This window comes from Saccopteryx bilineata, chromosome 5, assembly GCF_036850765.1.
Source record: "Saccopteryx bilineata isolate mSacBil1 chromosome 5, mSacBil1_pri_phased_curated, whole genome shotgun sequence".
NCBI lineage: Eukaryota > Metazoa > Chordata > Mammalia > Chiroptera > Emballonuridae > Saccopteryx > Saccopteryx bilineata.
This window is the reverse complement of record NC_089494.1, coordinates 265,286,620-265,313,916: the sequence shown is the minus strand read 5'-3', so window position 1 is coordinate 265,313,916 and position 27,297 is coordinate 265,286,620. Positions and strand designations below refer to the sequence as shown.

At 57.1% G+C, this 27,297-nt stretch overlaps 1 protein-coding gene across 5 annotated transcripts in view; it reads left to right on the top strand.

Moving 5' to 3' along the window:
* The window catches only part of NSD2 (nuclear receptor binding SET domain protein 2), a 70,447-nt gene that overhangs the window by 31,024 nt on the left and 12,126 nt on the right, over window positions 1-27,297 (top strand). For 3 of the 5 annotated variants that reach the window (XM_066232931.1, XM_066232930.1, XM_066232932.1), the window contains exons 4-14: window positions 391-557; window positions 1,013-1,483; window positions 8,421-8,565; window positions 11,279-11,397; window positions 13,470-13,551; window positions 14,599-14,723; window positions 23,800-23,931; window positions 24,644-24,767; window positions 25,630-25,830; window positions 26,504-26,683; window positions 27,042-27,198. In XM_066232931.1, the coding sequence (XP_066089028.1) occupies window positions 391-557; window positions 1,013-1,483; window positions 8,421-8,565; window positions 11,279-11,397; window positions 13,470-13,551; window positions 14,599-14,723; window positions 23,800-23,931; window positions 24,644-24,767; window positions 25,630-25,830; window positions 26,504-26,683; window positions 27,042-27,198 (1,903 nt within the window). Of the gene's footprint in view, window positions 1-390; window positions 558-1,012; window positions 1,484-8,420; window positions 8,566-11,278; window positions 11,398-13,469; window positions 13,552-14,598; window positions 14,724-17,223; window positions 21,639-23,799; window positions 23,932-24,643; window positions 24,768-25,629; window positions 25,831-26,503; window positions 26,684-27,041; window positions 27,199-27,297 lie in introns of those variants that run through there. The other 2 variants (XM_066232934.1, XM_066232933.1) reach the window with 2 other exon arrangements.

Here is a 27,297-nt window from a genome sequence, read left to right as displayed (position 1 = left end):
CCCCACTCTGAGGTCTGGAGGGGGTGGCTGGCAGGACCGCCAGCTGGTAGGAGGGAGGGCTGGGCTTTGCACCAGCTGCTCCCTTCACTGCTGACCGTCCTCTCTGTCGAGTGGCAGGGTGTGATGCCCTCTCCTGTCTTTTCGTTTGGTATCTTTCTAAGTGCATCTGGGAGGGAGGCAGTGGAGTAATTTAGTCAGTGTTCTTTCCCGGACAGCTTTGAACCTTGTCTGGTGTCCCCCCTTGGCCTGGAGCACTGGCATAAGAGCAGGTGATGCGAGAGCGACAGTCAGCACCAGTTAGCAGCTAAGTGTCAGTGCTTAATAATAGTCTTGCTTAATTTCATCCCAAATTCTAACTTTCAAGGTCTAACATTTTATTTTGAAAACCAGGTCAAAAGAAAAGTGCACGGCAGTACCACGTGCAGTTCTTCGGTGACGCCCCCGAGAGGGCCTGGATATTCGAGAAGAGCCTGGTTGCTTTTGAAGGAGAAGGACAGTTTGAAAAATTATGCCAAGAAAGTGCTAAGCAGGCCCCCACGAAAGCTGAGAAAATTAAGGTGATTGATGATCCTTAAGTACAATTTCAAACCAAAAGCTTAGTTTTTATTCTTAATTCTTGACCTTGTTCTGAACTTATATGGTTTAGAATTGTGTGGTGATGCCTCACGCCTGTCACTGCTCACTTGACCCCAGTGTGCTGTGTCACAGTGAGGTCAACGTGACTGTGTTTCCTAAGACAGCGTGAGTTGTCATTCTCACTTTCCTTTGCAGATACAGAAATGTATTTAATACATAACTTACACGTATGCATTTACATTAGTCAAATGTGGTTAAAATTTATTCCTAGCTTAAAGAAAGAGTTATATTGGGCTGAACTTTGTAAAACCTTTAAATTACTTGGCTTTTATAATTTTGATTTGTAAATTTATCTGAAATTCCAGAAGTATCCTTTAAAGTGGGTTGACTTTTGTTTTGCTAGTGAGACTTAGAGTGTCTGTGTTTTCCTTTTCAGCTGTTGAAACCTATTTCAGGGAAGCTGAGGGCACAGTGGGAGATGGGCCTCCTCCAGGCAGAAGAGGCTGCAGCCTTGTCAGTGGAGGAGCGAAAAGCCAAGTTCACCTTCCTCTACGTGGGGGACCAACTCCACCTGAACCCCCACGTGGCCAAGGAGGCAGGCATCGTGGTGGAGGCCCTGGAGCCCACCAGAGTCACTGGAGAGGCGGCTGGGGACGCTAGGTCCTGGAGAGAGGAGGGCGTCCCCATCAAGAGAGGGCGGAGAGCCAAGCTGTCTCACTTTGCTGAGAGCCAGGACGGTGGCCTTGGGACAGTGACGATGACTCCTCCAAAGGTGGCAGAGTCCGATCCCAGGAGAGGCATGGGGTCTCCTCCTGGGAGGAAGAGGACTGTGGCGTCCGCTCCACGGAGCAGGAAGGGAGATGCGGCATCCCAGTTCCTGGTCTTCTGTCAGAAGCACCGGGACGAGGTGGGTACTGCGGGGTGTGGCGTGTCCTCACGCTGGGGGGTGTGTGTCTGAGGAGCAGCCTGTCTTGAGGAGCCGTGGGCTTCCTGTGGGTTCCAGACCTGGAATGCCTCGTTGTGCACCAGCCACTGACCATCATCCTGTGGCTGAGATGTTCATTCTTGGTGCCTGAGGAGGTGCAGGGACTGAGACATGGCTTTCACTGGGAGCCCCCTGCCAGCCCTCAGCCTGGTGCTCAGCAGGGCCCTGGGGGATGTCTTCCCGGGACCTGTGTGCACTGACAGACCTCCTGTGCCCAAGGGCACCACGTCTGCTGAGCACCTGTTTCCGCAGTATTTAACAGGACAGTATCAGTCATTAAAGCATTTGAGTGATTTTCTTACTCGTGTTTATGGGATGCATGATATGTTAGTGTATTGTGAAGGCTTGATTCCCCATTAATTTTTTTCATTTTAAGTGAGAGGCCGGGAGGCAGAGAGACAGACTCCTGTATGAGCCCTGACTGGGACCCACCCGGCATGCCCCCTACCACACACTGGGCTGACGCTCTACTGCTGAGCCAACTGGCCAGGGCCCCCATTAATTTTCTAAAAAAAATTTTTCCATTTGAGAGAATGAGGATGGGGGAAAGAGAAAGAAACATCAACTCATTGTTCCATTTAGTTCCATTTAGATGTGCACTCATTGGGTGCTTCTGCGTGCTCTGACTGGGGGTAGAACTCACGACCTCAGCTGCTGGGACACTTTATCCACTGTGCCACCTGGCCAGGGCCCCATTTTTGGTTTTGTTCACTGTTGCCGTGATGGGGAGGGGCTTTTCTCAGGAAGGTAAAGGGGTATAATGTTAGAAAATCTATTGTGATTTATTCTGTCACAGATTAATGGTTATCTTAATAGATGGAGAAAAGGCATTAGATAAAATTAATTGCTCTTTGATATGAGTTAGCAACCCAGGATTAGGAGGGGAATTCCGTAAGTTGAAGGGTTTGTATCAAAAACTTTATACTAGCATCACACTTATCAATGAAATGTTAGAAGCATTCTCTTTAAAATTCACAAGGCAGGATGCCTTTCTGTCACCTCTTACATGAAATGTTATAGTGAAAATGTATACTAGGCGTACAGCAATACAGTAAGACAATAAATAAAAAAGCATAGTTGTGGAGGCAGAAAGCTGACATTGTTTGCAGAGGTCTGTGTGGGAAACTTGGAGACTCTACAGAACATCTTTAGAGTGAGGGCTCACTGCCAGTCCTGTGGTGCTGCAGTGGGTGGAGCGTGAGCCTGGATGGCTGGGGTTGCCAGGTCAAGACAAATAGAGGAGGTAACTACGAGTTGATGCTTCCCGCTCTTTTCCCCCTCCCCCTCCCTCCTATCTCTCCCTCCTTCCTCTCTCTCCCCCTCCCTCCCTCTTCCCCACTCCCTTTCTCCCCCCTTCCTCTCTCTCTTTCCCTTTCCTCTCTAAAATGAATACATAAAATCTTTAAAAAAAAATAAGAGAGTTAACCAGAACTGCTGGATATAACGCAGAATTCAAGAGCAGAACAGAGAAAATATCATGTTAAAAAAGGTGCTATTTTCCTGACCAGGAGGTGTAGTGGGTAGAGTGTCAGTGTGGGACGCGGAGGACCCAGACTTGAAACCCCAAGGTCACCTGCTTGAGCCAAGGTTGCTGGCTTGAGCACGGGATCACAGACGTGATTCCATGGTCTCTGGCTTGAGCCCAAGGTCGCTGGCTTGAGCAAGGGGTCACTGGCTCAGCTCGAGCCCCCCTGGTCAAGGCACATATGAGAAGCAATCAATGAACAACTAGTGACACAACTACGAGTTGATGCGTCTCATCTCTCTCCCTTCCTGTTTCTTTCTTGCTAAAAAAATAAAGATACTGATTTTGATATAAGTATGAGGTACTGACGAATAAATATGCATGACTTTGGTGAAAAATCACTGACATTTTAGCAGCAGTAGAGGTTATCTGTTCCTCTGTGGGGCTGCAGTTGGAGCAGTCATTCTCCCGCGCTAGAGGATAAGTCCATGCAACCCTAGTAAAGCGCAGTGGGATCCCCTGCCCTTCCCCTGAGGAGGCCGCCAGCCACGTTTCAGAGAAGCCTGGCCTGAAAGCTAGGCCTGCGGAGGAAGACCTGTGACCGAAAACACTGACGAGTGTGGCAGTGCCATGCGGGACAGTGCCGTGCGGGACAGTGACGTGTGGGACAGTGACGTGCGGGACAGTGACGTGCGGGACGGCAGAGCCCAGCGCGGACTTGTGTGGCCCCAGATGGGCAAGGACTCCTGCAGGACTGGCACTGGGCCACACTGGCCGTTTCACAGTGTGGTTCCCCTTGTCACTTTGGGAGATGAGAGGATTTCTTAAGCCACACTCGTGACGTCCCTGAAGGAACAGCATTACAGGACAGTGTGTGCCAGGCAGTGAGCCCAGGGGACGCACAGGCCCTGTGCAGAGATCAGACAGTCCCGAGGAGAAGGGGTCCATGAAAGTGGCACCTTACGGAAGGGCCCGGATGGCCAGTGCACGTGGGAGGAGATGTTGCTCAGCCTCCGCAGCCACCAGGGGACCGTGTCACCGTCACCAGTGCCCTGCAGTCTGGGTACCACACAGCCCTTGTGCTCTGAGCACCCTCCAGAGCCCATGGTGCCTGTTTTTGCTGTTGGTGTCACATTGAAGGCCAAATCAAACTGCAGGTGCACAGTGGACACTCAGTCCTGCTTTAGGACAGATGCCCCGTCTGCCTGTGTGCCGGCCTTGGGCATGAGGTCTGGGCCCTTTGCCGGCAGGGTCAGGTGCTGGCTGGCTAGTTGTTATCAGGAAGGCGTGAGTCTTGGTGCTTGTTAACCTGAGTGTGCATTCTGTGTGAGTGACCCCAACTGGGGCTGGAGAGCTGCCCATGTCCTCCCAGTAGACCAGGTGGGGTCTTTCTAGGTGGGCCTCTCTTTTTGGGAGTGGTAGCCTGTTACATCCAAGGGTGTTTTTGTTTGGCTGTCAGTTGATGAACCAGCGACCAGCCTGAGACCTAGAGCCGGTGGAGCATCCCCTCTGCCCCTGGCCTCTCCTTTTCTAGGGTCACTCAGTAGGGGACTGTGATTGTCAGGACATTGGTTGCCACTTGCTAAGGTCAGCTTCCAGCTTCTTTCTTGTAAATGAAGAGGTGCACTGCTTGTGGAGGTGGGTTAGTTCCTGGTTAGCGCTGTTCGCTAGCCTGTCTGGCAGGCGTGGCTCAGCCCTGCAGCTTACCAGTGTGCTGGCTGCTCCTGGAGCACAGCCCACAGCCTGAGGCTGGGGAGGGACTGGATGACATCACAGTGAGGACGGAGGGACCCCGAGAGCCTGGATGCGGAGAGTGCACGTGCCTGGTGGCAGTGGGCGGTCCTCGTGAGCGGTCAGGTCACCGAGGACTTTCCTGCAGGCTGCAATGTTAGTAGCAGTTCAGTAGTTAGGAGTAGTTTTTGCTCTTGGTTTTCAGTTTCTGAGGGTCTTTTCCACCTTCCTGGTCCTCCTGTCTCCAGCTGAGGCCCTGCTGTCTGCCTGTTCATTATCCATACAGTTGTTCCGTAACAGCTCACTTCGTTGTCTGTGGGTCAGGAATTTGGAAGCACTTTGCTGGGGGTTCTGCCTCAGGGTTTCCCACAGGTCACAGTTGGGCCGTCAGCTGGGCTGCATCTCCTAAGGCTTGACCTGGAGGAGGGTCTTCCAGGGTGCTGCCCTCATCACCTGGAGGAGACTGGCGCACTGTGGGGCGGCTTCCCCTGCAGCAGGGGACCCACGGGAGGGCAGGGCGGAGGGCCCTCCCCCCAGGCCGGGCAGTCACTGCCACTGTGTCCGCCCCTGCCCTGCCATCCGGAGGAGGCGAGCGCGGGAGCCCGAGGCCCATGCCTCCAGTGTCCTCAGGGCTAGTGAGGACACGCAGCTCTCAGTTTGGTGGCCATCTGCGGGGTGCAGCCTTGGCGATGGCCCTGACCACGCCTTCCTCAGCCATGTGGGATTGCAGGTATCTGGTTTTTTGTAGTTTCTCTTACGTATCTAAGTACTTTATTAAAAATAAAGGAGTAGCTACTATTGGCTGCGTGGCCTGTCGGCTGCATGGCAGCGTGTCACCGTGAAAGTGGTACCCAGTTCTCACAGTGGCACTCAGGTTGCTGGGGATCACCTGCCCCGCAGCCTCTGCACTGAGCTCAGGGACCTGAGTGAGGTCGTGCTCTTTTACCAGTGACAAGACACGGGGGGGCTCAAGCCTCAGCATGCGTGTGTGCACGTGGGCGTGTGTGGACCCAGTCACCATTGTACCGCACTGCCGTGGAACGTAGACATGAATGAGTGGTCCTGGCCTCGTTACCCGAGGGGATAAAGGTGCTTCCTCTGTCCCCAGGAAGACACTGTACAGGGAGGACGTGCTGTGAGCAGCCGCACCCCCAGGAGGTGAGCATGGTGGAGCTGCCGGGTGGCGGCTGCGGTGCTGGGCCTGTCCTGTCCGGGGCCCAGTGCTCCTCCGTGAACAGATGGGAGCAGCGCTGCCACGGAGACCTGCGTGTGGCCGGTGGAGGAGTGTTTCAGGAAGTGTGACCCGTGCAGGGGTTAGCAGGTCGAGCCTGCTCTGCCCACCGCTCACTGTCACTGGGGAGCAGCTGGCCGGGCGAGGGGACCGCAGAAGGTGTTGCCACATGGGAGGATCCCCCCCCCTGCCGTGTCCCCCCCCCCCCCCCCGTGTCCCCAGCTGAGGAGCGGCGCTGAGTCAGGAGACCGCTGCTGAAACCAGGCTGAGGCGGGGCAGGTGTGGGGTGTCGGGGAGCTGCCAGTCTGGCCTGGACTCAGGAGCAGGGGAGGGTTGGCCCTGGGCTGGGGGAGGCTCGCCCGACGGAGCAGCTGTGAACACTGTTGTGATTGGTTTCAATCAAGGGCGTCGTCTGGTGTGGTGACTGCGCGGGGCGGCAGGTTCGTGCGTGACCACCCACGGAGGAGCCCTGGCTGGAGCCCCCGCAGGCCACTGCCCAGGACTTGTGCCACGTGAAGGTCTGAGGTGCCTGATGCTCGGTGCTGAGGGCTAATTGAGCTCACCCCTCACGCAGCATGGGTGGCAGGCAGGCAGAAAGACCCTGCTCGTCTGAAAGGGGCGGCACCCCAAGGGGAGAGGGGGAGGCAGGTGGGGACTGGGGACGTGGGGAGAGTGGTGACATGAAGCGTGACAGTTCATGGGGCCCTGAGGACACGGCAGACCGCTGGAGGTCAGAGCCAACTTCGTGTTGCAGAAGGTGACCTGCAATGAAAGGCCAGAGGACTGGGGTCCCCGGGTCAAGAGGACATGGCAAGGGGCTGGGACAGCTGTCTGCGGTGATGGCTTTGCGTTGGGGGGCAGGAGATAGGTCCTGGTGGTGCCTGACCAGTGCCAGCCCAGGTCACCCTGGGGGGCAGAGACACCACCCCCACTTGTCCCCTCCACAGAACTAACCCCTGGAGGACCCACATCCGAGTGGGCTCTGGCTGCTCGGTGTGGCTAGCACTCTGAGTCAGTTTAGAGGGCATTAAAGGGACCGGGTCTCTGTGCCATTACCTGGCTGTGCTTGTACGGCTGGAGAACGGCCACAGGAAGTGTGGGGACAAGGCCTGTGGACACGGGCCCTGAAATCTCCTGTCACTGTCATGTGCTGTGAGAGCCTGCTCTTTCCCCCGTGCGGAAGTGTGAACTGCGTTCCCAGGTGCAGGGCGCACAACAGCGGGAGGTGGGCCAGGTCTGCCTGTGAGCCACCGCTTACTGACCTCTGTGCCCCTGCGGCGAAGGCTTTCCAGCTCGACGCACTCGAGAAACCTGGGGCCTTGGGAACACTGGTGCCAGGCCCAGTGCATTGGGGGTCTCGGGCAGGACCTGAACCGCCCAGGTGGAAATTCCCAGGCTGCTGCAGGGGGCCCAGCGGAGGCCCCGGCCCGGGTGGAGGGTGCCCGTGGCGGTCCTGAAGGCAGTGAAGACGGGCTCCTGCCTGGCAGGTCTGGTGGGCTGGGGCGCTGCATTTCTTGGGTGATATGGGTGCAGGTGCTGCAGCCTGGTGTGGCTGGTGGGCCAGGGTGGCCCTGTCTCTTGGCTCTGCTGGGTGGTGGCAGTGCTGCTGGGCAGGGGCGGGGCTTGGGCACCCCACCATTGTGCCATCCATCCAGAGCATGCGCCAGAAAGTGCAGGCTGGGTGCTCTGGCCAGCGAGACGCCAGGCCCCACCTCACTCCATGTTCTGAGACCACAGTTCTGGGGGACGTTTCCCCTACAACTCATTTTTTAATATAACCTAGAAAAGTGAAACTTCCTAACAACTTTTTTTTTTTTTTAATTTAATGAGAGGAAGAGAGGCCGGGACAGATTCCTGCATGTGTCCCGACCAGGATCCACCCGGCAAGCCCACCAGGGGGTGATGCTCTGCCCATCTGGGGCCCTTGCTCTGTTGCTCAGCAACCGAGCCCTTCCTTAGAGCCTGAGCAAGGCCATGGAGCCATCCTCAGCACCCGACCGTGTCGCTCCAATAGAGCCCTGGCTGCAGGAGGAGAAGAGAGAGAGAGAGGGAGAGGAGAGGGGGAGGGGTGGAGAAGCAGATGGGCGCTTCTCCTGTGTGCCCTGGCCGGGAATCGAACCCGGGACTCCTGCACGCCAGGCCGACGCTCTACCACTGAGCCAACTGGCCAGGGCCACTTCCTAACAATTTCATGATTTTGGAAAACTGTATTTTTTCTCGATGTTTATCGTTTCCTGTATATACATGATACACTTGGATCATTTGCTCCAGCCTTGTTTTCCTTTAGGATTTTCAGTGAGTTTCAGCCTCAGGTCAGCATGAGTCCTCTCTGGAGCTCCTGTGGGACAGTAGTGACTGGATTGTGTGCAAACCAGAACCCAGGTGAGTTTCGGGTGCGTGGCCTCCTCAGCACACCCTCCCCGTGCTTACAGGTGGTGGCGGAGCACCCGGATGCCTCGGTGGAGGAGATTGAGGAGCTGCTGGGGTCCCAGTGGAGCATGCTCAGCGAGAAGCAGAAAGCCCGCTACAACACCAAGTTCGCTGTCCTGGCCGCGTCGCTGTCTGAAGATGACCTGGGTAGGTGCTTAGGCACGCTGCGTGCTGTGTGGCCAGCTGAGCGCCGGCTGGGGACCATCGGGCGGCACCCACTGCCCAGCTCTGACCTGCCGTGCCGTGCTGGCCCTGAGTGTGTGTGGTCACAGCGAGACTCCGCTGTCACCTGTGTCCTCTGCATCCTGAGCTGTCCGTGCACACCAGTGGCTGCGGGTCCCTTGCTCTTCCTCCTGAGTGGAGGGGGCGCCCTGGACCCTGTGGCCAGGGGGCAGCACGAGGGCCACGCTGGGACAGTAGGCTGTGTGACCATGTGACGGGACGGTCAGGCCTCATGCTGTGTCCTGGGTAGGCTACACTGGCGCCACTCGAGGGGCCAAAGCGTAGGGCTGTGGCCTGGGAGGGGGGCTCTCAGCTCGCTTGCTGAGAACTCGCAGGGCAAGGACAGTGACGGGACCGACCTCACGTGAGGTGTCCTGGTTCTTCCTGGGCCTTCAGTTTAAAGCACAGGAAGGAGCTTCTCTGCTTTAGACAGCAGCAGGAGAAGAGGCTGAGCTCTGAGCTCTGCAGAGAGCCTGGCACAGTCTGCACCTGTGTGTACACGCATGCTGTGGAAGAGGAGAGTTTTCATGTAAAAAGTGTGACGTGTTGGGGCAACAGTTTAAAATATTAAAGAACTTCGTGTCTCTCAGGGCTCATCATTGAAGGGTTTTGGAGAGGCCAGATGTAAAGTGTGTCACGACTTAAAGGAGGCCGAGACCTGGGTGATGCAGCCTGCTGTGCACACACGTGTGTGGCGGCTCAGTCGTGGGTCCCGCTGTGCACACACGCTCTGGGCTGCCTTTCCTTCCCAGTCGGGGGGCCTTCTGCGTCAGCTGTCTCACGGTTAATGTTGGCTCTGGTTCATTTGTTCAGTGTTCATTGTAAATACTGTATAATTTAGAATAGTGAGGATGTTTAGGGTTTGTGTATTTTCTTAAACGGCAAAGACTCAAGCTGACTCCAGTACGCTGGATCTAGAAAGGGTCCCTGTGAGAGACGCGTGTTCAGGGTGAGGAGGGCTTTCCTGGAACCAGGTTCAGCTTACCTTTGAGGAAGAGTGAGTGGTTGTGTCAGTTTGTCGTCTGGACGGTTGCTGGGCACGTAGTGGACAGGAGGGAAGGTCAGCTTCTGCCATGTGCATCGGGTATGTGTGCCTAGAGGCCCCTTCGCCTTCCTGTCGGGGATCCCAGTGCTGACAGCCAAGGGCGGTTGCGGCCATGGTGTTGGCCACCCCCCTGTCCCGGTGTTAGGGATTGGGACAGAGCCATGTTGCTATTTCTGTGAGATGGGGGTAGCCTCATTCCAGAGGGTCTTCATGGGGAGCGAGGGAGGCCGTGCCAGGGCTGCCTGCTGCCACGGGGTCCACAGCCGTGGACACGGAGCGCCTGATGGTGGGCAGCTCTGGTGGGCTGCGGCTGCCCAGTCAGGCCGGCTGTGCCCAGTGCTGGTTTGGCACAGGGGCTGAGCAGACGCCACTGCCCACTGCTTCGCAGGTCTCTTGCTGGGCTGGGGTCAGGAGCCGGGCTCTGAGGGACCACTCAGCAGGCTGGCCCCCAGCAGTCTGGGCCTGGCAGTCAGGGTGGCCAGAGCGTCGTCTCAGCTCTGGGCAGGGATGGACGCTGTGGGCCGCTGGTGCGCTCTGTCCCACTGGGGACTCAGGTTCAGGGGTGACGCTGGTCTCCCCCATGATGTTAGAGGGGCCCAGGAATAACCCCGAACCTCTGAAGTAGTCGTGCAGGTGGGAAGAGAGAGAGAGAGAGAGAGAGAGAGTGTGTGTGTGTGTGTGTGTGTGTGTGTGAGAAACCAAACTAGCGCGACCTCTGGGGTATGCGCTTGTCCTCCGTCTGACTGGACCCTGAGGGGGGGTGAGCTGCTGTTTCTGGGATCAGCTCCTGGCACAGGGAGGCGGTGTAGACAGCCTTGAACTTGCAGAGGCAGACAGAGCGTTGCTCCTGAGGTGCTGCTCTGAGGAGATGGATCAAACATAGCATGTTGTGTGTTTCTTAATGTCCCCCTTAAATTCCACTAGTCTTTGACTATTAGTAAGTAAAGGACGTTTTAAAAATCCTGGATTATGTTTAAGGGTTTTTTTTGTTTGTTTGTTTATTTTTTAATTTTTTTATTATTTTTTTATTTTTTACAGAGACAGAGAGTGAGTCAGAGAGAGGGACAGACAGGGACAGACAGACAGGAATGGAGAGAGACGAGAAACATCAATCATTAGTTTTTCATTGCGCGTTGCAACACCTTAGTTGTTCATTGATTGCTTTCTCATATGTGCCTTGACCGTGGGGCTACAGAAGACCGAGTAACCCCTTGCTCGAGCCAGTGACCTTGGGTTCAAGCTGGCAGGATTTTTGCTCAAACCAGATGAGCCCACGCTCAAGCTGGCGACCTCGGGGGTCTCGAACCTGGGTCTTCCGCATCCCAGTCCGATGCTCTATCCACTGTGCCACCGCCTGGTCAGGCGGATTATGTTTAAGTTTAATGCTATAGTACGCTAAAGTGTAATCATAGCATGTGCCAATTTAGTAATGTGTAGATTAGATAAGGACTTTTCCAGTCCGTGCCGCTCAGCCCTGGAGCCAGCGGGGTTGCCGGAGAGCCGCCCTGGCTGTCCTTGCCCCGTGAGTGCCCAGCACAAGCGCAGGCGCCTGTGCGGTGTTTTTCATGCATGTTTTCCCATCCCCATTCCTAGGTAACTTAAATGGGAAAAAAAGAACCCACCCAAAGAGGGCCCAGGACCCTACAGAAGAGGCTGGCGTGGAGGACACACCCAGGAAAAGACTCAGGACGGACAAGCACGGTCTTCGGAAGGTGATTAGTCTGGGTCTGCCTGGCTGGGGCCACGTGCTGTGTGACCCTCAGTTCCGCGGTTTCCTGACTCCTGACGGTGTGGGTGGATGAGGCGGTGGCCTCTCGAGCTCCCCACCTGGTGGGATGCAGCACGGTATTTCTGGTATGGCGGGGCGAAGATCCTTCTGCCGCTCAGGAGGCCGCTGCAGAGAGCTCACCTGCAGGGCCGTGGCTGGCCCTGACACTGGCTTGCAGAAGGACACACATACAGCCTTGGACAGCACCTGACGTTTAGCTCCCACAGGTCACGCGGGGAAACGGCCCTGGTCTCTAGGGTGTGTTGTTGAGTGTGGAGATAGTGAAGTCACGAGTGACGGGGCAGCCTCTGTCCCTGAGAGAGGTGTGGCACGCTTCTGGAGAGTGTGAAAGTGCACAGGCACCAAGATGGACCTCGTGGGCTTAGGCAGTGTGTCGGGCTTATGGGGTTCGATGGGGACCCCGACTGTTGATGCGACAGAGATGGCAGCTCCACGGGTGTGAGGGCCGCAGCTCGTACCTCGCAGCTCTGGCAGATTCCACCCGCGTTGGCAGAGCTCGCCGGTGCCCGCAGGAGAGGGACAGCAGCCAAGTCCACGTAGCCGGGGAAGCCGCGGGCCACTGCTGCCCTGTGGTGCTCAGCCGACAGGAGGGTCACCTGAACCTGATGTCCAGAGGACGTTGTCACTGACGGAGGCCTCCTGCAGTGGACATCCCCACGGGTTTGAGGTGTGCAGGGCTTGTGCTGACCGCAGTGGACGTCCCCGCTGGGGTCTGTGGTGTGCAGGGCTCGTGCTGACCGCAGTGGACGTCCCCGCTGGGGTCTGTGGTGTGCAGGGCTCGTGCTGACCGCAGTGGACATCCCTGCTGGGGTTTGAGGTGTCCGGGGCTCACGTTGGGAGCAGAGCTCTGGCCTTGTACCGGGGAACGTTTGGGAGTTGCTCTTACTTACTGTTTTGCTCGCTTTGAAGAATGGAGAATGAGCCATACATGCTGACATGTACCCAGGCGGCCACTGCATCACTCTTTGCTTCTTTAGGGCCGTTTCTACGGCTTGGGGGCAGGCGGCCTGGCCCGTGTTCCTCGCCCACAGGCAGCTCCAGGAACCTGGCAGGTGGTTGGAGTGACTGTCCAGCGGTGGCTCAGGGAAGCACAGCTCCACCCACTCTGGCTGCAGCAGCCCTGTGCCGACATGCTTGCTTTGAAGTATTCCTATAAATGATACACCTAAGAACGTGGCCCCAACGTTGGAGTCTCAGAGTTCACGTCGAGCAGCTAGGTGGCCGTGTTCTCTTTATCACCGAGGGGCTCAGGGCACAGCGTGCAGCAGGCACACTGGTGTCTGCTCTGGGTTGGCTCCGAGGTTGTGTTGTCCACCGTGCCGGCTGCCACCATGCAGGTGCAGGCACCCGCACCTTCTCCGGCCCCCCAGGTCCTGTCCCCTGGCCTTGTCCTGAGCAGGCTATCATGGGTTGGCAGTGCAGGGACTCGGCCCCTGGGGTGGCTGGTCGACCACAACACGTTTGTCGCAAAGTCCCCAGGATTACTCTCATCTGTGCTGTTTGAGTTCTGAGTCCTGGACACAGTGCCCGTGGTCCCTGCATCTTCTCTCTGTTCTTGTCTGTGATGTGTGTTTTAGTCACGATCTCTCCTGAGATTTGTTTGGAGCTTGTCTGTGAAAACGACGTCCTCAGTGTAGGAGTTTGTGGTGACGTTGGCAGGGACTTACCCTGGTGCCACCTGAGAGGCTTGGGCATCCCAGAGAAGGGTCCTTTCCTCTCCTCTGAACCACACTGGAAGCCAAGGGAAAGTTTGGGTGGCATGTGGAGAGCCACCCAGCGGTCCAGTGCCGCTTGCGAGCCCCAGTGGTGTGGCTGCTGTGAGCTGGGCAGGCCTGTGTCCACTGCAGTGCGGCCAGGCTGTCGGCGTCATGCCGGCTCACTGCCCGGGGAAGACGTCACCGCCACAGCTGGTCAGCAGCGTAGCCTGTGTGGTGGTGGTCATTCCCTTTCCCTGCTTCTCATCTTCCTCGTCGACGTCACTGTTTTGAATCGCAGAGAGAGGCCGTGGCTGAGAGGACATCCCGGACGGGCTCCTGCAAGGCCGCAGAGGTGGTGTCCTCCCTGAAGAGCCAGGCAGGTAATGTGGCCACGCCTCCTGTGGGGGGCAGGGCCAGCACCTCGACTCTGTCCCGCTGGGGGTGTGGTGGGGGGCCAGGCTGGGAGGGACCGGGAACCTTCAGAGGGATTGACTGCCCGCTGGGCTGGACAGGTGCCGGTAGGAGTGACTGCCCTGGAAAAGCGAACCATCTATGTGGTCAGTTGTTTCAGCAGCTTGACTAGATGTTACTGAAGTTACTCTTGTACTGATTTCTGCGTGGCTTTGTTGTTTTCAAAAGTAAAATTGTGCCAGAGAAGTAACTCAGACCAGAGGTGTCTTCTGCGATGGTGCTGGTCACTGCTGTCCACGCCCCCACTGTCCAGTACCTCTCCGAGTGTGGGCCAGGGGGTCCCCCAGGGAGCACTCGCTGGTTGTTTCACATTCTGAGGAGCAGCTGTGAGTGTTAGTGAGAAGCAGCCGCCAGGCCGAGGTGACAGTCTGTCACCCTCGGATGGGCCTCTGGTCGTTGGCTGAAGGAGCTTCCACCTCCAACTCTTAGTTGGGAAGGAAAACAAAATTCAGGAGGAAGTGAAGGTTGGAAATGGTCTGGTTCCTTTTTATGCCTGAGGTGCTGTGCTGGCTTTAAAATACCAGTTAGACAGACTTAAAAAACGACGTCCGTGAGCAGCTTGAACACTGAGTGAGTGTGTGATGGTGTGAAGGGCTAGTTACTTGTGAGCACACGGTGAGATTGCGGCTCTGTTTCAGTCGTATCTTTGAGAGACACCCACCAGCCCACTGAGGGCCAGGAGTGTCTGGGCTTGCTGCAGTTACCTGGTGTGCCTGGATCTGCAGTGGCCCCAGGGTGATGTTTTGGGGACCAGGCAGAGGACAGTGCAGCTCACTGTACAGTGTCTCTGCTTTTGATCATGTACAGATTTTCTCACAATAAACACTTAAGCCCTTCACACAAAAAGGGAGCCATCTCCAGAATGTCGTTTACTAGAGGGGTAATTTTAACGCAGTAGAGGGACTGAGAGCTTGGTGTTTCCAAGCTTTACTTTATAAACCCAAATTGTTTTGCAGCCACGAAGCACCTGTCCGACGCGTGCAAACCCCTGAAGAAGCGCGGCCGGGCCCCCGCAGCGGCGTCTGCGGCTCCTGCATTTAGCAAGAGCTCGTCTCCTTCCGCGTCCCTAACTGAGAACGAGGTAAAATAGTAGTGGTCATGGTGGCCGTGGCGCTCACGACGCTGCGTGCTGAGCCGAGGCCAGACTCGCCCGGCGTAAGGCCGGTGTTCTCCACGAGGGCAGGCGAGCTGTAGTTCTCTAGACTGTGGTGCAGCCATGGATGGACGGAGTCACTGTTGCAGTCTGAGTCCCTGAGCTCTAAGCACACACGCACATAGTGCACACCTGGTGTGAGAGCCATACTGTAGGGCCAGGCACTTAGCTGTTCCTGAAATCTTCTTCACGTGAAAGGAGGTCTGGTTTGTCCTGATGTGACACTCCGCCCCCCCCCCCCAGGGACGAAGGGCGGACACACTCTTCTGATTCCTGTGGTTCACAGAGGGATGTGGCTTTGGGTCTGTGGCTTTTTTTGGTCCTTAAATTCTAGCATATTCTTAGATACTTGAGCGTTGAGGGGAGTCAGGACCACCATGGCAACGGCTCCTCTTTTCTGGACTTGCAGAGTACGTGATGTTGTGACCACCGTTGTGTCACGACACCTGGACTTCAAGTCTGGAGTCTGTGCCATTATGAGAGACAAAAATAGCCTCAGGATGCAGCTCTGACCCTTCTTTTGTCCAGAGGGAGTTTGGGATTCCAGACTTGAGTGACTACCCTAGGAGATTATGTCAAGTTTTAATTTCTTGTTATTCCCTGTGATTTTCTTTTTCTCACTGTAGACAGGAGTGCTGCTTCTAGAATGTTTATGAGAAGACAGTAACCCGGGGCTTTTCAGTGTAGGGCAGTGAGGCCGGGAGTGGGCACAGACCCCTCACCCTGCTGGGTCAGAAGGTGGCACTCTTACCTGTCTCTGCCATGGCCCCAGTGGGGACAGTGTTCCCCTGCTCTCCGCCAGCCTCAGGGGCTTCCTCCCACTAGGCGAGGGGCAGGCCATCCAGTGTGTGAGGTGTCTTCCAGCCGCCAAGGTGCAGAGGGGCCTGAGCCCGCTGCCTGGGTCCCCGGCACTGTAACAGCACCCCTGGTGGGCGCTCTCGGGGACCAGGCAGCTCGGCAGTGCCGGGCAGCAGCTCGCCTGCGGGACGGGCTTCCTCACAGTGGCTGTGTGGAGGTAGCAGGCGCTCCTGCGTTTGGGCATACCCAGGGATGCAGAGAGAATTCTTCACCGGACCCTGGGAGCTTACGGAAACATGAAAAGGCACAGCCTGTACAAAATAGTTTTCCTTTTTCTTGTCCAAGCTCAGATGAATTTCCTAAGAACCCACGTGGAAGGGTGGCCTGCCGTTCTGAAGAATACGATATAGAAATAAAACGCTGCAGTTCCATAGACCTTTAGCTTAAGTTGGTTTTTTAATTTTTATTTTTTGTTGATTTTAGATGGAGAGGCAGGGAGACAGAGAGGGAGGGAGGGAGGGAGGGAGGGAGGGAGGCGTTTTGCCATCCCGCTCAGTCGTGCTTCCCGCGTGCGCCCTGGCGGGATCAAACCCACAACTTTGCTGTTTCGGGACGGGGCTGTAACCAACTGGCTAACAGGCCAGGGCCTAAGTTGGCAGTTTTTTGTTTGAAAAAGTTTTTTAATGAGTTTCTTACACTATCACTTGGTACATGTGTCCAGTGGAGTTTTCCTGACACTCTTACCAGACGCAGTCAAAAGGAAAACCCTGGGCCGCTCCGCCCTGGCCTGTGGTCCCCGACCTAAGTCATGCGGGGCCAAGAGCAGGGTCCCGGCTCTGCAGTGGGCACGGAGTACAGCTTGTTAGACAGGCCTTGTTAGAGGCGGTTATTTTAAGCGGGGTGAGCTAAAGCTTTGTGGCTTAGACATTCGTTCTGAACTTGGGAAGTATTTTATATTAGACTTAATTGATTGTTAATTCTTTAACTTCAGAAGCAGATAGGTTAGTAAATTCACTAGGCCACACACACCATACACCTCCCTGCAGTTTGAAGGTGACACACAGACCTCACAGTGAGCACTCGGCTCCTCAGAAGAACATCTAGAGATCTGGGCTTTCCCGTCAGCTCACGTCCGTGTGGCTGTGTTCACCTCTCAGCAGAGCCGTCTTCACAGACCTCACCTCCTTAACCGCTGCGCTGAGCAGAGGGCTGCCTGTGGTGGTCACTGCCTGGACCACAGTGGGTCCAGCACAGGCCACATGCGAGCTGGGGGCGCAGACTGCTGGGTCCCTCGGGTGGGCGTGGTGACCGTGGACGTACCGTGTGGGGCTTCAGCCCTTTCCATCACCCTTGATCCTAATAAGGAGCCAAATAAAGTTGGTATTTCAAGACATTTTAGGTCACATTATGGTTTACGTCCTCCTCGGAAAGCGCATATGCAATAAACACCATTTATGTTGGGATGATTAGTGCCGAGGGCCACGTCACCCCAGCAAGGACAGGGGATGAGAGGGCACACTTGCATGACAGAGGCCTGCGAAGGGATTGATGTGATTTAAGTGTGTGTAACTTCATTTCTTATTCCCTTAGTAGAGCAAATTCTCATTTTTCTCGCCTTCACTGGTAACAGCTTTTATGGGAGCCCACACCAGTCAAGTTGGACTTGAGCCCAGCTGCCCTGTACTGCACTTAACATGGTGTCACCCCCAGGATGCCTGCTGCAGGTGGCGTATCATCGTACACACTCAGTGACACCCTCACAGTCATTTTATGGAAGATGGGTGACAGTCTGTTTTTATTGGTATTAATAAACACATACAATGAAGAAAACAGATAACATTTTAAGACCAAGGTAAGATACCTACTCAAGGCCATCTAACCAGTCACATTCATCTCATGATAGAAACACGCTCTAGTTCAGTGATCACTTAGATTCAAGGTGCCAGGGTGCCCTTCAGTGGGGGGCTGCCCTGGGCCTGCGACAGGGACACCACACTGAGGAGTCGCTCTCGCTAGAGGTCACTTTTGTTCTCCAGTTCATGACTTAGTGAATTTTTACTGGCAAACGTCAACATCCATACCTTCAGAAACAGTAAGACAGCACACGTGCAGTGACGGCGTCCACACCGCCTGTCCTCGCCCACGGAGCGTGCGCTCTGCTGTGTCCTCACCTCGTATCAGCACGGAAGGCAGGAGGGGTTTGATTTTGTCCTTTTTTACTGAACAGTTTTACTAGGACACTAGATGGAGTAAGTTTGTAGGGCAAATGTCATCTGCAGTGTCGTGAACCATCCACCTCCCAACAGGCCCACAAGCAGGGGACAGCCATCACGCTGAATGTCTGTGTGCCGTGCCCGGGGTCACGTGTGTGCGTGCTGAGGACAAGGCCTCACGTGCCCTCAGCTCACGGAGGCAGGAGGGCGCTGTCTGAGTCGTGTGTCCACAGCACACAGTCGTTCCCGCAGCCTCTTCCAATGCGCCTGACCTCTCGTGGAAGTTTCTAACACTTGTGCTCTGAGCCATTACTTTACTGTAACGCATGCAAACACTTGAGACCCCTGGCACCTTGCAAGGACTCCATGGTTCGCTCTGTGATGACATGATTGTAACAATAAAGTAACAAAGTCACCATCGCTCCATTCTTATCTGAAAGCACACGCTGTCGGGCCTAGGAGAGGGGCCCTCGGACCGCGTGCCGCTGCTTCCCGCTCCGGGGACGGAGCACCGCCAGGGGGCGAGCACGGGCTGGGCGGTGGCCGCGGGCTGGGGCTCTGCTCGGACGTAGTGGACACGTGGCCTGCAGGCCATCTGAGTGCTGTCCCTAGAGGACATGAGGAGCCCAGCAGTCATGTGTGGTTCTCAGAGCACTAAATTAGAAAGCATAAGAGCCGGTGGTGTAAACATGGCCCTAGTTCAAGAACCAATGACTGAAGGTAAAGACCCACCAGAGAGGCCTTTGACCAGCACTCAGGGCTTCACCGGAAACCGTAGCACAGCACCAGCTACCAACGCGTGACAGGTGCCTTTCTCTTGTGAAGAAGGACGGGGCCATCAGAATGACTTACGTGTCCACAGAGCGGCACAAAGCTAGCATCAGCTGAGGACGCGGGGGGCCTGGCTGGGGAGCAGCACCTCCTGGGGACCAGGGGCAGGTGACGGCCAGGCGGAGGGAGGTGTGCTTAGCACACTGTGGCGAGGGACGACCACACTGACCTGGCAGAACTGTCCCCTCCTGCGGTCAGTGGTGGCGGCGCTGAGGGACGTCCCTGGTTGGCCCTGCGGCTCCTGGAGGCCGAGTGGGGGCTCTGCTCTGAGTGTGCAGAGCAGGAGGTTGAGTGTCCTCTGCTGCTGGCGCCTGGGCCGCGCTGTACGCTCTCGCCCTGAGGCACCTGAGCTGCTGTGGCCAAGATGGGTTTCCATGGTGACGGTGCAGGGCTGCTGTATGCTGCTGCCCGTGTACCGTGTGTGCTGTGGGTGGCTGCGAGGGGCCCTGTGTGGAGGGGGCGTTTGCAGGAGTTGGCAGCAGCTGCTCTGGAAGGCAGCCCCGCCTGGGCGCAGAGCAGCAGCACGGGCCAGCGTGGCTCTTTTGCCCACCACCTGCCCACATGGCCTGTCTCCTGAGGGCCTTGCTCGGAGGTGACACAGGCTGGGTGTCTGCAGAGGTGGTTTAGGTGCGGGCGCATCCTGGTGCTCTGTAGTGGGCCTCCTGTCTGTTATATCCCCTCCTCCCAACTGGAAGGAGCCCCAGGATTGAGAGGCTGTTTATAGACGCCACGGGCAGTGTTGCCAAACCTCAGGCAGGGCTGGCCCCAGCGTCCCAGGTGCCTGACTTCGCTCAGGGCCTGGGCAGTGGGACGGGGGACACGTCATTGGCCAATTCAAGGGGTTTATGTAGTTGGTGACCGGAGGTGATGAGAACAGCCAGGCTTGAGGGCAAAGCAGAGCCTGCATGTGCTGAGCAGTGGGCGGCTCACTACTGCCAGTCTGTCAGAAATGTCCTAGAAAGAGAAGGCGGTCAATTAGCATCAGTTCCAAACCTAAAATGTGCCCCATTGTGGATGTAAAGGATAAAAATGCCCTTGAGGAGGATCTTGACCCAAAACCTGGTGCGTGTGTGGGCGCCGGGCCTGCAGTGGCTGATGGTCAGTGTGATGTGTTGACCGTCAGTGATAGTGTCAGTGTGTTTGGGTGAAGGACAGCATCCACTCTGAGGCCCCATTTTATAGGGGAGGTCCTCACGTCACGCAAACACCCCTCTGACAGCTAGGAAACAGGAGCACTGTGACTCTGACCAGTCTGCCTGACTTCTTTCTCCATGCCATCCTGACGTGTTTCTGAAAGACCCTAGCCCCTCTAAGTGGTGACTGCAGTCCTGAGGTGACTGGCCTGTAGACCTTTGTATGGGGAGGGGACACCAGCCCGTTGACTTCATGTGAAACTGACATTTTACACTTTGAAATTGCTTCATCGCCTCACTTTCTAAAAACTCCATGAACAGAAGAAACAGGCTGAAGACTGCTGTTTGTCTTTGAGATTTTGACTCTAATTATGGTCTTTTGCTGAAAGAATTGAAGGATCACTGTCTTATTAGAAAAGGTTTCTCAGATGTTCTCAACCTGTTCACTGGCTTCTAAGTTGTCCTTTAGGAAATGTGTTGAGCCCTCTGTATGGTAGGAGTTTGGTTGGTGAGGTTGATTTTGACCCTGTCACTACTGGTTTGCTGTTTTAGCTAGAATTCTGGAGCTAGGTCACCGTGACGGGATGTGGTTTGCCCTCAGCACGTAGAAGATGCGTGTCCCTCTTGTTTCCCGCGCTACTTGTGAGGGGCATCTGCACCCCTGTCCCTCCAGGGGCTCAGTGTCAGGCCACATCTTGCCGGGTACCGTTGTAACTAGGGTTATGTGTTTGAGCCGCAGGTGTGATGTTGTCTGGCCTGTGTATAGTTGGGTCATTGTATGTGATTTGTCAGCATATGCTTTGAAGCGTGCTGACTACTGAGCTGCTACCCCCTCAGGAAGCGGCTGAGGAGGCGGTGGGGGCGGCCCCGCCGGCAGGAGGGTGTGCCGCTGCCGTGTGGACGGGGGGACGGGCAGGGCTGTGCTGCTCTCCAGACAGCCCTCCCGGCGCTCGGCCAGGACACGGTTGGGGCGACAGGGTTATGTTGGAGGCTCGTGGTCGCTGTGACAGGGGTGGCCTGGGTCTGCGGCCAGGCCACCACACAGCTCTTGCTGGCCCGTCCAGGGTTTGGGGGCTGCACGGCAGCTGCCAGCATTAGAGGACAGGACGGGACTTAGGCTTGGCCCTGGGATTCAGGGCCGCTCTGCGGGTTCTGGTCTGTGTCCTCTCGAGGGGTGGCTGGCTTTTATACAAGTCACGTTACTGTAGTACGTTAGGCAGTGAATGACTTCCAACATTTCACTGTGACAGGAACTTGGAAGACCTGTTTGAGGTTAGTCTTGATTTTCAGATGATGAATTCTGCTGGGCACAGGGTCCTTATCTATAAATTCAAAATGCTGTGTGAAAGGACATCTGGTTTTCTCTTTACAAAAGCATAACTTAAACGTGGAGTATCTATTGTTCAAGGTCTGTCATTGTATTTCAAAAATGATGTAGCGTTCTACTTGTGAGGGGGTTTGTCTTGTCAAAAAATGAAAAATTCACTGTGTGTGACACCGTGCAGGGTAGCCTGGGGACTGCTTTCCAGGGACAGCAGGGAGGACCTGTGGGGACTCGCACATCACCCCTAGAAGCTGGGCTATGCACGTCCGCCAGGTGACAGGACGATGGAGACCGTTGTCCTGAACACCCGCCGTGACTGCAGCGGAGGCTGCACTCCCGGCCGGGAAGGAGGGCGTGTCTCGGGTGCAGGCGGGCGGAGACTGTCCCACGCTGAGCAGGGAGTAGAGGAAGGGCTTGGACACCAGGACTGTGCCGCAGGACTGAGGGCCGCGGTGGCCGTGGGGAGCAGTGGGAGTTGTTGACAGTGTCTGTGTCCGTCCAGTTATTCCATTTTTCTCTTCCCAAATGCATCCTATTGGATATGGAGTAGACCCTAGATGTCCTAGACTGAGATTTGGGACTGTGTTGGGACCGTACAGGTGACTCTCGCTTTCACAAACGCATCTCCGAGTAAGTACCGGTCACCTGGTGCCCTGGAGCCTGCAGCTGGAGTGAGGCGTGTGCCCAAGTGTAGCCCCGGTGCTGGGCCCTGGGGGGGGGTTGCGAGCAAAGCTGGGGGACCCCGACTGTGCTGGTTGTCGAGCTGCTTGCTGGAAGGGGTGGGGGCTGGAAGACAACTGTCCCCCCATGTGTGTCACGGGCTGTGCTATTGTAAGGTCTGTAACTTGTATATGCACCTGAGACCCCAACCAGGAAGCGAGCCTCCTGTGTCTCGAACAGTTTTATTTCCTTTCAACATGTGTACCCAGTGCTTGTTTCCTCCAACAGACTGTGTTAATGTGGGAGCTTGCTCCTCCTGGAAACGTGCTCACTTTCTCTGTAAATCTGAAATAAAAGGTGCTGTTCCTTCCTCTGACCCAGGACTGGTCTGTGTTTTCTGTCTCCATGCACGTCAGTGCAGCTGTGTTGAGGGAGAGGTGCGGGTTGGCGGGTAGGCACCGGGCTGTCTCCCTTGGAGCCCACACGAAGGCCCTTCCTTGGGGCCTGGGGACACCGGCGGGCAGGCTGGCCTCGGTGTGCAGCTGCTGCCCCCGCGCCTGCCCGCTGTGCCCACCAGTCTCCAGTGCTCGGCCCTGTCGGACCGGTATCTGAAAGACGTGACTTGGAGTGTGAGCTCAGAGCATGTCTTCAGGTCACCTGATTCCCAGGGTCAGTGTTAGTGAAGGAGGCGGGGCCCCATCCAGGCAGTCCTCGGCAGTGACCATGCCTGACCACAGGGGTCCCCATAGTGTAATGTTCACTCACACTGCTGTTTCCCTCTTCCTGGAAAAAGCAAAGGAATCATTTAAAAGGCCACTTTCTCTCTAAGACTTATTCTCATGGGGTGTGTCTAAACCTCAGAGAGTATGATGGCTGGAGAGGTGGCCACACACCTGTCACCTCCGCCACGGACATCAGTTGGTACCAACAGGCCCCACTCTGACACCAGTTTTTAAAGTCAGCACACGCCTGTGTTGTTGTTTTTCTCTTTCCCTCTGCTGGCGGTGAGGCAGTGGGCCCGATGGAGAAGCTCGTCGGGACTGGTGGAGCCGTGGAGCCTGTGGGCTGCCTCTTTAGTTTCTGTTTCTGACTTTCGGGCGGCCAGCTCCCACGTCGCGCAGGGTCACCGGCACCAGCAGGCCCGCAGGGCAGCGCTGTTCTCGTGTGGAAGGAAGTGCAGTTGTGCGTTTGCTCTCATTCAGTGAACATCAGAAACAGGAGATGTACTTTTAGGTTTTGGTGTTTTGTTTTGTTTTTATCTCAAATTGGTAAATATCTAAAAGAAAGTTTTCTAGTTTAAAGACTTACTGATTTCTATTTAGAGACTTCACTGTTACTAGTCAAGTAAGGGGAGTGCTGAGTACAAGACGGGACGGGTGTGTCCTGGTCTGAGTGTGGGAGAGATGGTCACGTGCAGCCCGGGAGCCCCTGCACCCCCCCCCCCCCGGCCGTTCAGTTGGACTCAGCAGAGGCAGATCACTCCTGGATGTTTCCCCCTCTTCCCTTCCCCTCGGAGGCGGGCAGTGCGTGGAGGACGCGCAGGGGCCGGCCCGATGGGCCCGGTCAGCAGTCCGGTGTACCCCCCTTTGAAACACAGCCTCTCACTCAGCAGTTGTAGATGTGCAGGAGGGTCACGGCGTGAAGGCTCACGGTCTGACTGCACTTGGGTTCTTTCAAAAATTCACTTGGTCTCAATAGTGTTGCTCTTCCTCGAAAATAGTTGGACTGTAACCGATGGGGTGAGAGGTCAGGACGCCCATTCCAAAGCCTGCCTGAGGCCACCTGTGGGAGCACCCTGGGTTTTCATGATGTTACGTCATCTTGAAGGAGTGTGAGGGAGTGTCAGAGCTTTTCCAGCATACAAATGTACACACATGTACTAAATACCGAGTGGAACGAAGTCCGTTTCTGAATTCCTACCCAGCCTGTCGACAAGTTGTGTGACGTGCGCTTGCGACCCAAGCGTGCGTGCGAGGGCACGCCCCTGGTGGTCCGTCCCTGCGCTCCCTGCGACTAGTGAACTGTCGCCGCCTCCTCACCTGCAGGTCTCAGACGGCCCGGGAGACGAGCCCTTGGAGTCTCCGTACGAAAGTGCCGATGAAACTCAGACCGAAGTGTCTGTCTCATCCAAAAAGTCAGAACGAGGAGTAACGGCCAAGAAGGAGCACGTCTGTCAGGTGAGGCACCCCTGGGTCCCCGGCTGGCACCCTCTGTGCTTGCAGTGGGGAGAGGCGGTGTGGTTGGAGCCAGCGGCCGGGGGCTGCTGCAGCCTCTGGTCTCTCCACGCACACGCACACGCACACGGACACGCACACGGACACGCACACGCACACGGACACGGACACGCACACACATGGGGCGGGTGGGCGTGCCCTGGGGCACGGTGCCGTGAGTGCGTCTGCAGCCACGGGAGCTGTGCCCGGCCTCCTGGCCGCCTGGGCCGAGCGTGACCTCTGTGCCCGGCCTCCTGGCCGCCTGGGCCGAGCGTGACCTCTGTGCCCGGCCTCCTGGCCGCCTGGGCCGAGCGTGACCTCTGTGCCCGGCCTCCTGGCCGCCTGGGCCGAGCGTGACCTCTGTGCCCGGCCTCCTGGCCGCCTGGGCCGAGCGTGACCTCTGTGCCCGGCCTCCTGGCCGCCTGGGCCGAGCGTGACCTCTGTGCCCGGCCTCCTGGCCGCCTGGGCCGAGCGTGACCTCTGACGATGCTGTGCCAGCGCGCTCCTGGCTTTTTGGTTCTGTCGGTCGCTGTGGCTGTTGCTAAGGGGTCCCTTCTTGTACCCCGTAGCCGGGTGCTTACTCAGCACTGGGGGGGAGGTCCGTGTGTCCTGTCCCCTGGGGCCGCCCGTGGGGCAGGGGCTGTGCGGGGGCTTCACTGTGCCTGTCTGTCCGCAGCTGTGTGAGAAGACCGGCAGCCTGCTGCTCTGTGAGGGCCCCTGCTGCGGGGCCTTCCACCTCTCCTGCCTCGGGCTGTCGCGGCCGCCGGAGGGCAGGTTCACCTGTGGCGAGTGCACCTCAGGCAAGTGCCATCCGGGCTCCGCAGTCACCAGGGCTGGCTTCGGGAGGTGTCCTGGGACATCTGCTCCCAGCCTCGCTTCACACCGAGGGCTCGGGCCTTCTTCACAGGTGTGACCAGCTGAGCACAGGTCCCTCCGTGCCCCTGGTAGGCAGCTTCCCCTTGGTGGCCCCAAAAGTGCTCCCCTGGCTACCTTCCATCAGGTGGTAGGTGTGACTACTTCCAAGAAAGGGTCACTCAGAATGAGCCGGTGGAAGGTGACTGCAGGGTGCGGTCCTCTGGGCAGCGCGAGCCTTGCTCCGTGAGGTGGACGAGGTCATGACCTAGCTGGTCACGGGACGCTGACGTTCACAGGAACGTGGGGCGTTTCCCGGGCTGCGGCGTGGCTTGTCCCGGGCGGTTGCTCTGACCTCGCCGGCCCAGCAGCCGTCCCTGGTCACCTGTCTGCAGCCAGCTCCTGACTGTGCTCAGAACACACCCTCGGTCAGGACACACTGAGTCTTCAGGGAGCTCTCCCAGGTCACGGCCGTGCACTGGACACCCCGCTCCAGGGCACCAGGCCTCGAAGGGGTTTTCCAGGTGATCGGTCACCCTCTTGGTGGGACGGTGAAAGCCTTTCTCCCTAGGAGCCCCCGTTTCCTCCTGCTTCTCGCTCACTTGAACGGGCTCCCACCGGGCTGCTGGTCACTCCCCTGTCCTCCAGGTGAGGCTGGAGCTCAGACCACAGCGCCGTCCCCTGACAGGGAGACCTCCCAAGGCCGGTGTGGACGGCTCTGGGCGCTGGGAAGTGACTTGTCCAGCGGCCAGTTGAGTGGCTAATGCTTGTTCTCTGCCCCTCTCTGCCCTGCCCCCCACCACCTGTTAGGGATGCACACGTGCTTCGTGTGCAAGGAGAGCGAGGCGGACGTGCGGCGCTGTGTCGTGTCGCAGTGCGGGAAGTTCTACCACGAGGCCTGCGTGAGGAAGTTCCCGCTCACTGTGTTCGAGAGCCGCGGCTTCCGCTGCCCCCTGCACAGCTGCCTCAGCTGCCACGCCTCCAACCCCGTCAACCCCCGCCCCTCGAAAGGTACGCAGGTGGGGGGCTGCAGGCGTGCGGGAGGGTGCAGTGCTGTCTGCCTCCCCGTCCCTGCACCAGTGCCACCTGCTGGGGTACAGTTTCCCCGACAGAGGACTTGCTCCCCTGCCCCTTCCGTCTCCTTTCCTGCCGTAAAGGTCATCTTAAACTTTGATCTTAGGGGGGGACCTTTGAACCGGTAGGTTCTATTCTTATTTCAGTGGTTCTTCATACACAAGGGAGATGCTTTCAGATCCTGTTGCACTGCTGTATCTTTGGTGTGCAGCACTGAGGACAAGTCACCTCTACTGCAGGGCACCCATGGCCATGTCGGGGCTGTTTTGGGGGCACATGCTGGCTGGCGTTCGGTGGGCAGTGCGGGGACCCTGCTGTGCTGGGTGAAGTGCCCAGATGCCCACCAGCAGCAGCGCCTGCGCTGGGGGCTTTTCTTTAGAGTTTGGCATTTTGAATGCTTGACCGTTTCCTCAAGCATTTCGTTTTTTAAGAAGCTTTGCCTCAAGGAGATGTGTTTTCACGATGTCTGTTAACCACCCTTACCCCCCACGTCCTGGTTCACATTCTCATCAGACCTCCGCTGATTTCAGCGCTGACATCCTGAATGTGGGGCTGGGTGGCTCTCGCCGCCCGCCACGTGCCGGGCCTTCAGCCTGTCTCTCTGCCTCAGGCAAAATGATGCGGTGTGTCCGCTGCCCTGTGGCCTACCACGGCGGGGACGCGTGTCTGGCCGCGGGCTGCGTGGTGGTCGCGTCCCATGGCATCGTCTGCCCGAGCCACTTCACCGCGCGGAAGGGGAAGCGGCATCACGCCCACGTCAATGTGAGCTGGTGCTTCGTGTGCTCCAAAGGTGAGGGCCGGCGGGCTGGGGCCGGGCGGCCACGGGGCCTTTCTGCTGCCTGCACCGGGCACCAGCCGGGCACGTGTGAGTGCTCGGGTCGCAGCCCCTCCGCCCCCCGGGAGCCCCCTGTGGAGGGCCCTCCGGGGCCGTGCTGGGCTAGCCGTCTGCGGCCCTGCGCACGCGGTGTTTCCTGTGTGTTCACGTGGGGTGGTGCCTGCGACTTCCTCAGCTAACTGCCATTGTTTCAGACGCGTGGGAGGTTGTTAGTGGTGATATAAAACCTGCTCCTGTGCCAGCCCCCGGGGACGGGTGAGAAGTGACCGGGAGCGGGTGTGTGGGGTGCCAACAGAGCCCCGTGTCCTTGCAGGCGGGAGCCTGCTGTGCTGTGAGTCCTGCCCGGCCGCCTTCCACCCCGACTGCCTGAACATCGAGATGCCCGACGGCAGCTGGTTCTGCAACGACTGCCGGGCGGGGAAGAAGCTGCACCACCAGGACATTGTCTGGGTGAAGCTGGGCAACTACAGGTGTGAGAGCCGGAACCCGGTGCCCGTCTCCTCGTTCAGTGTTTTTACAGTGCTTGCAGTGTTGAAATGATTGTCATTCTCTCTGAAGAGTCTGTGAAT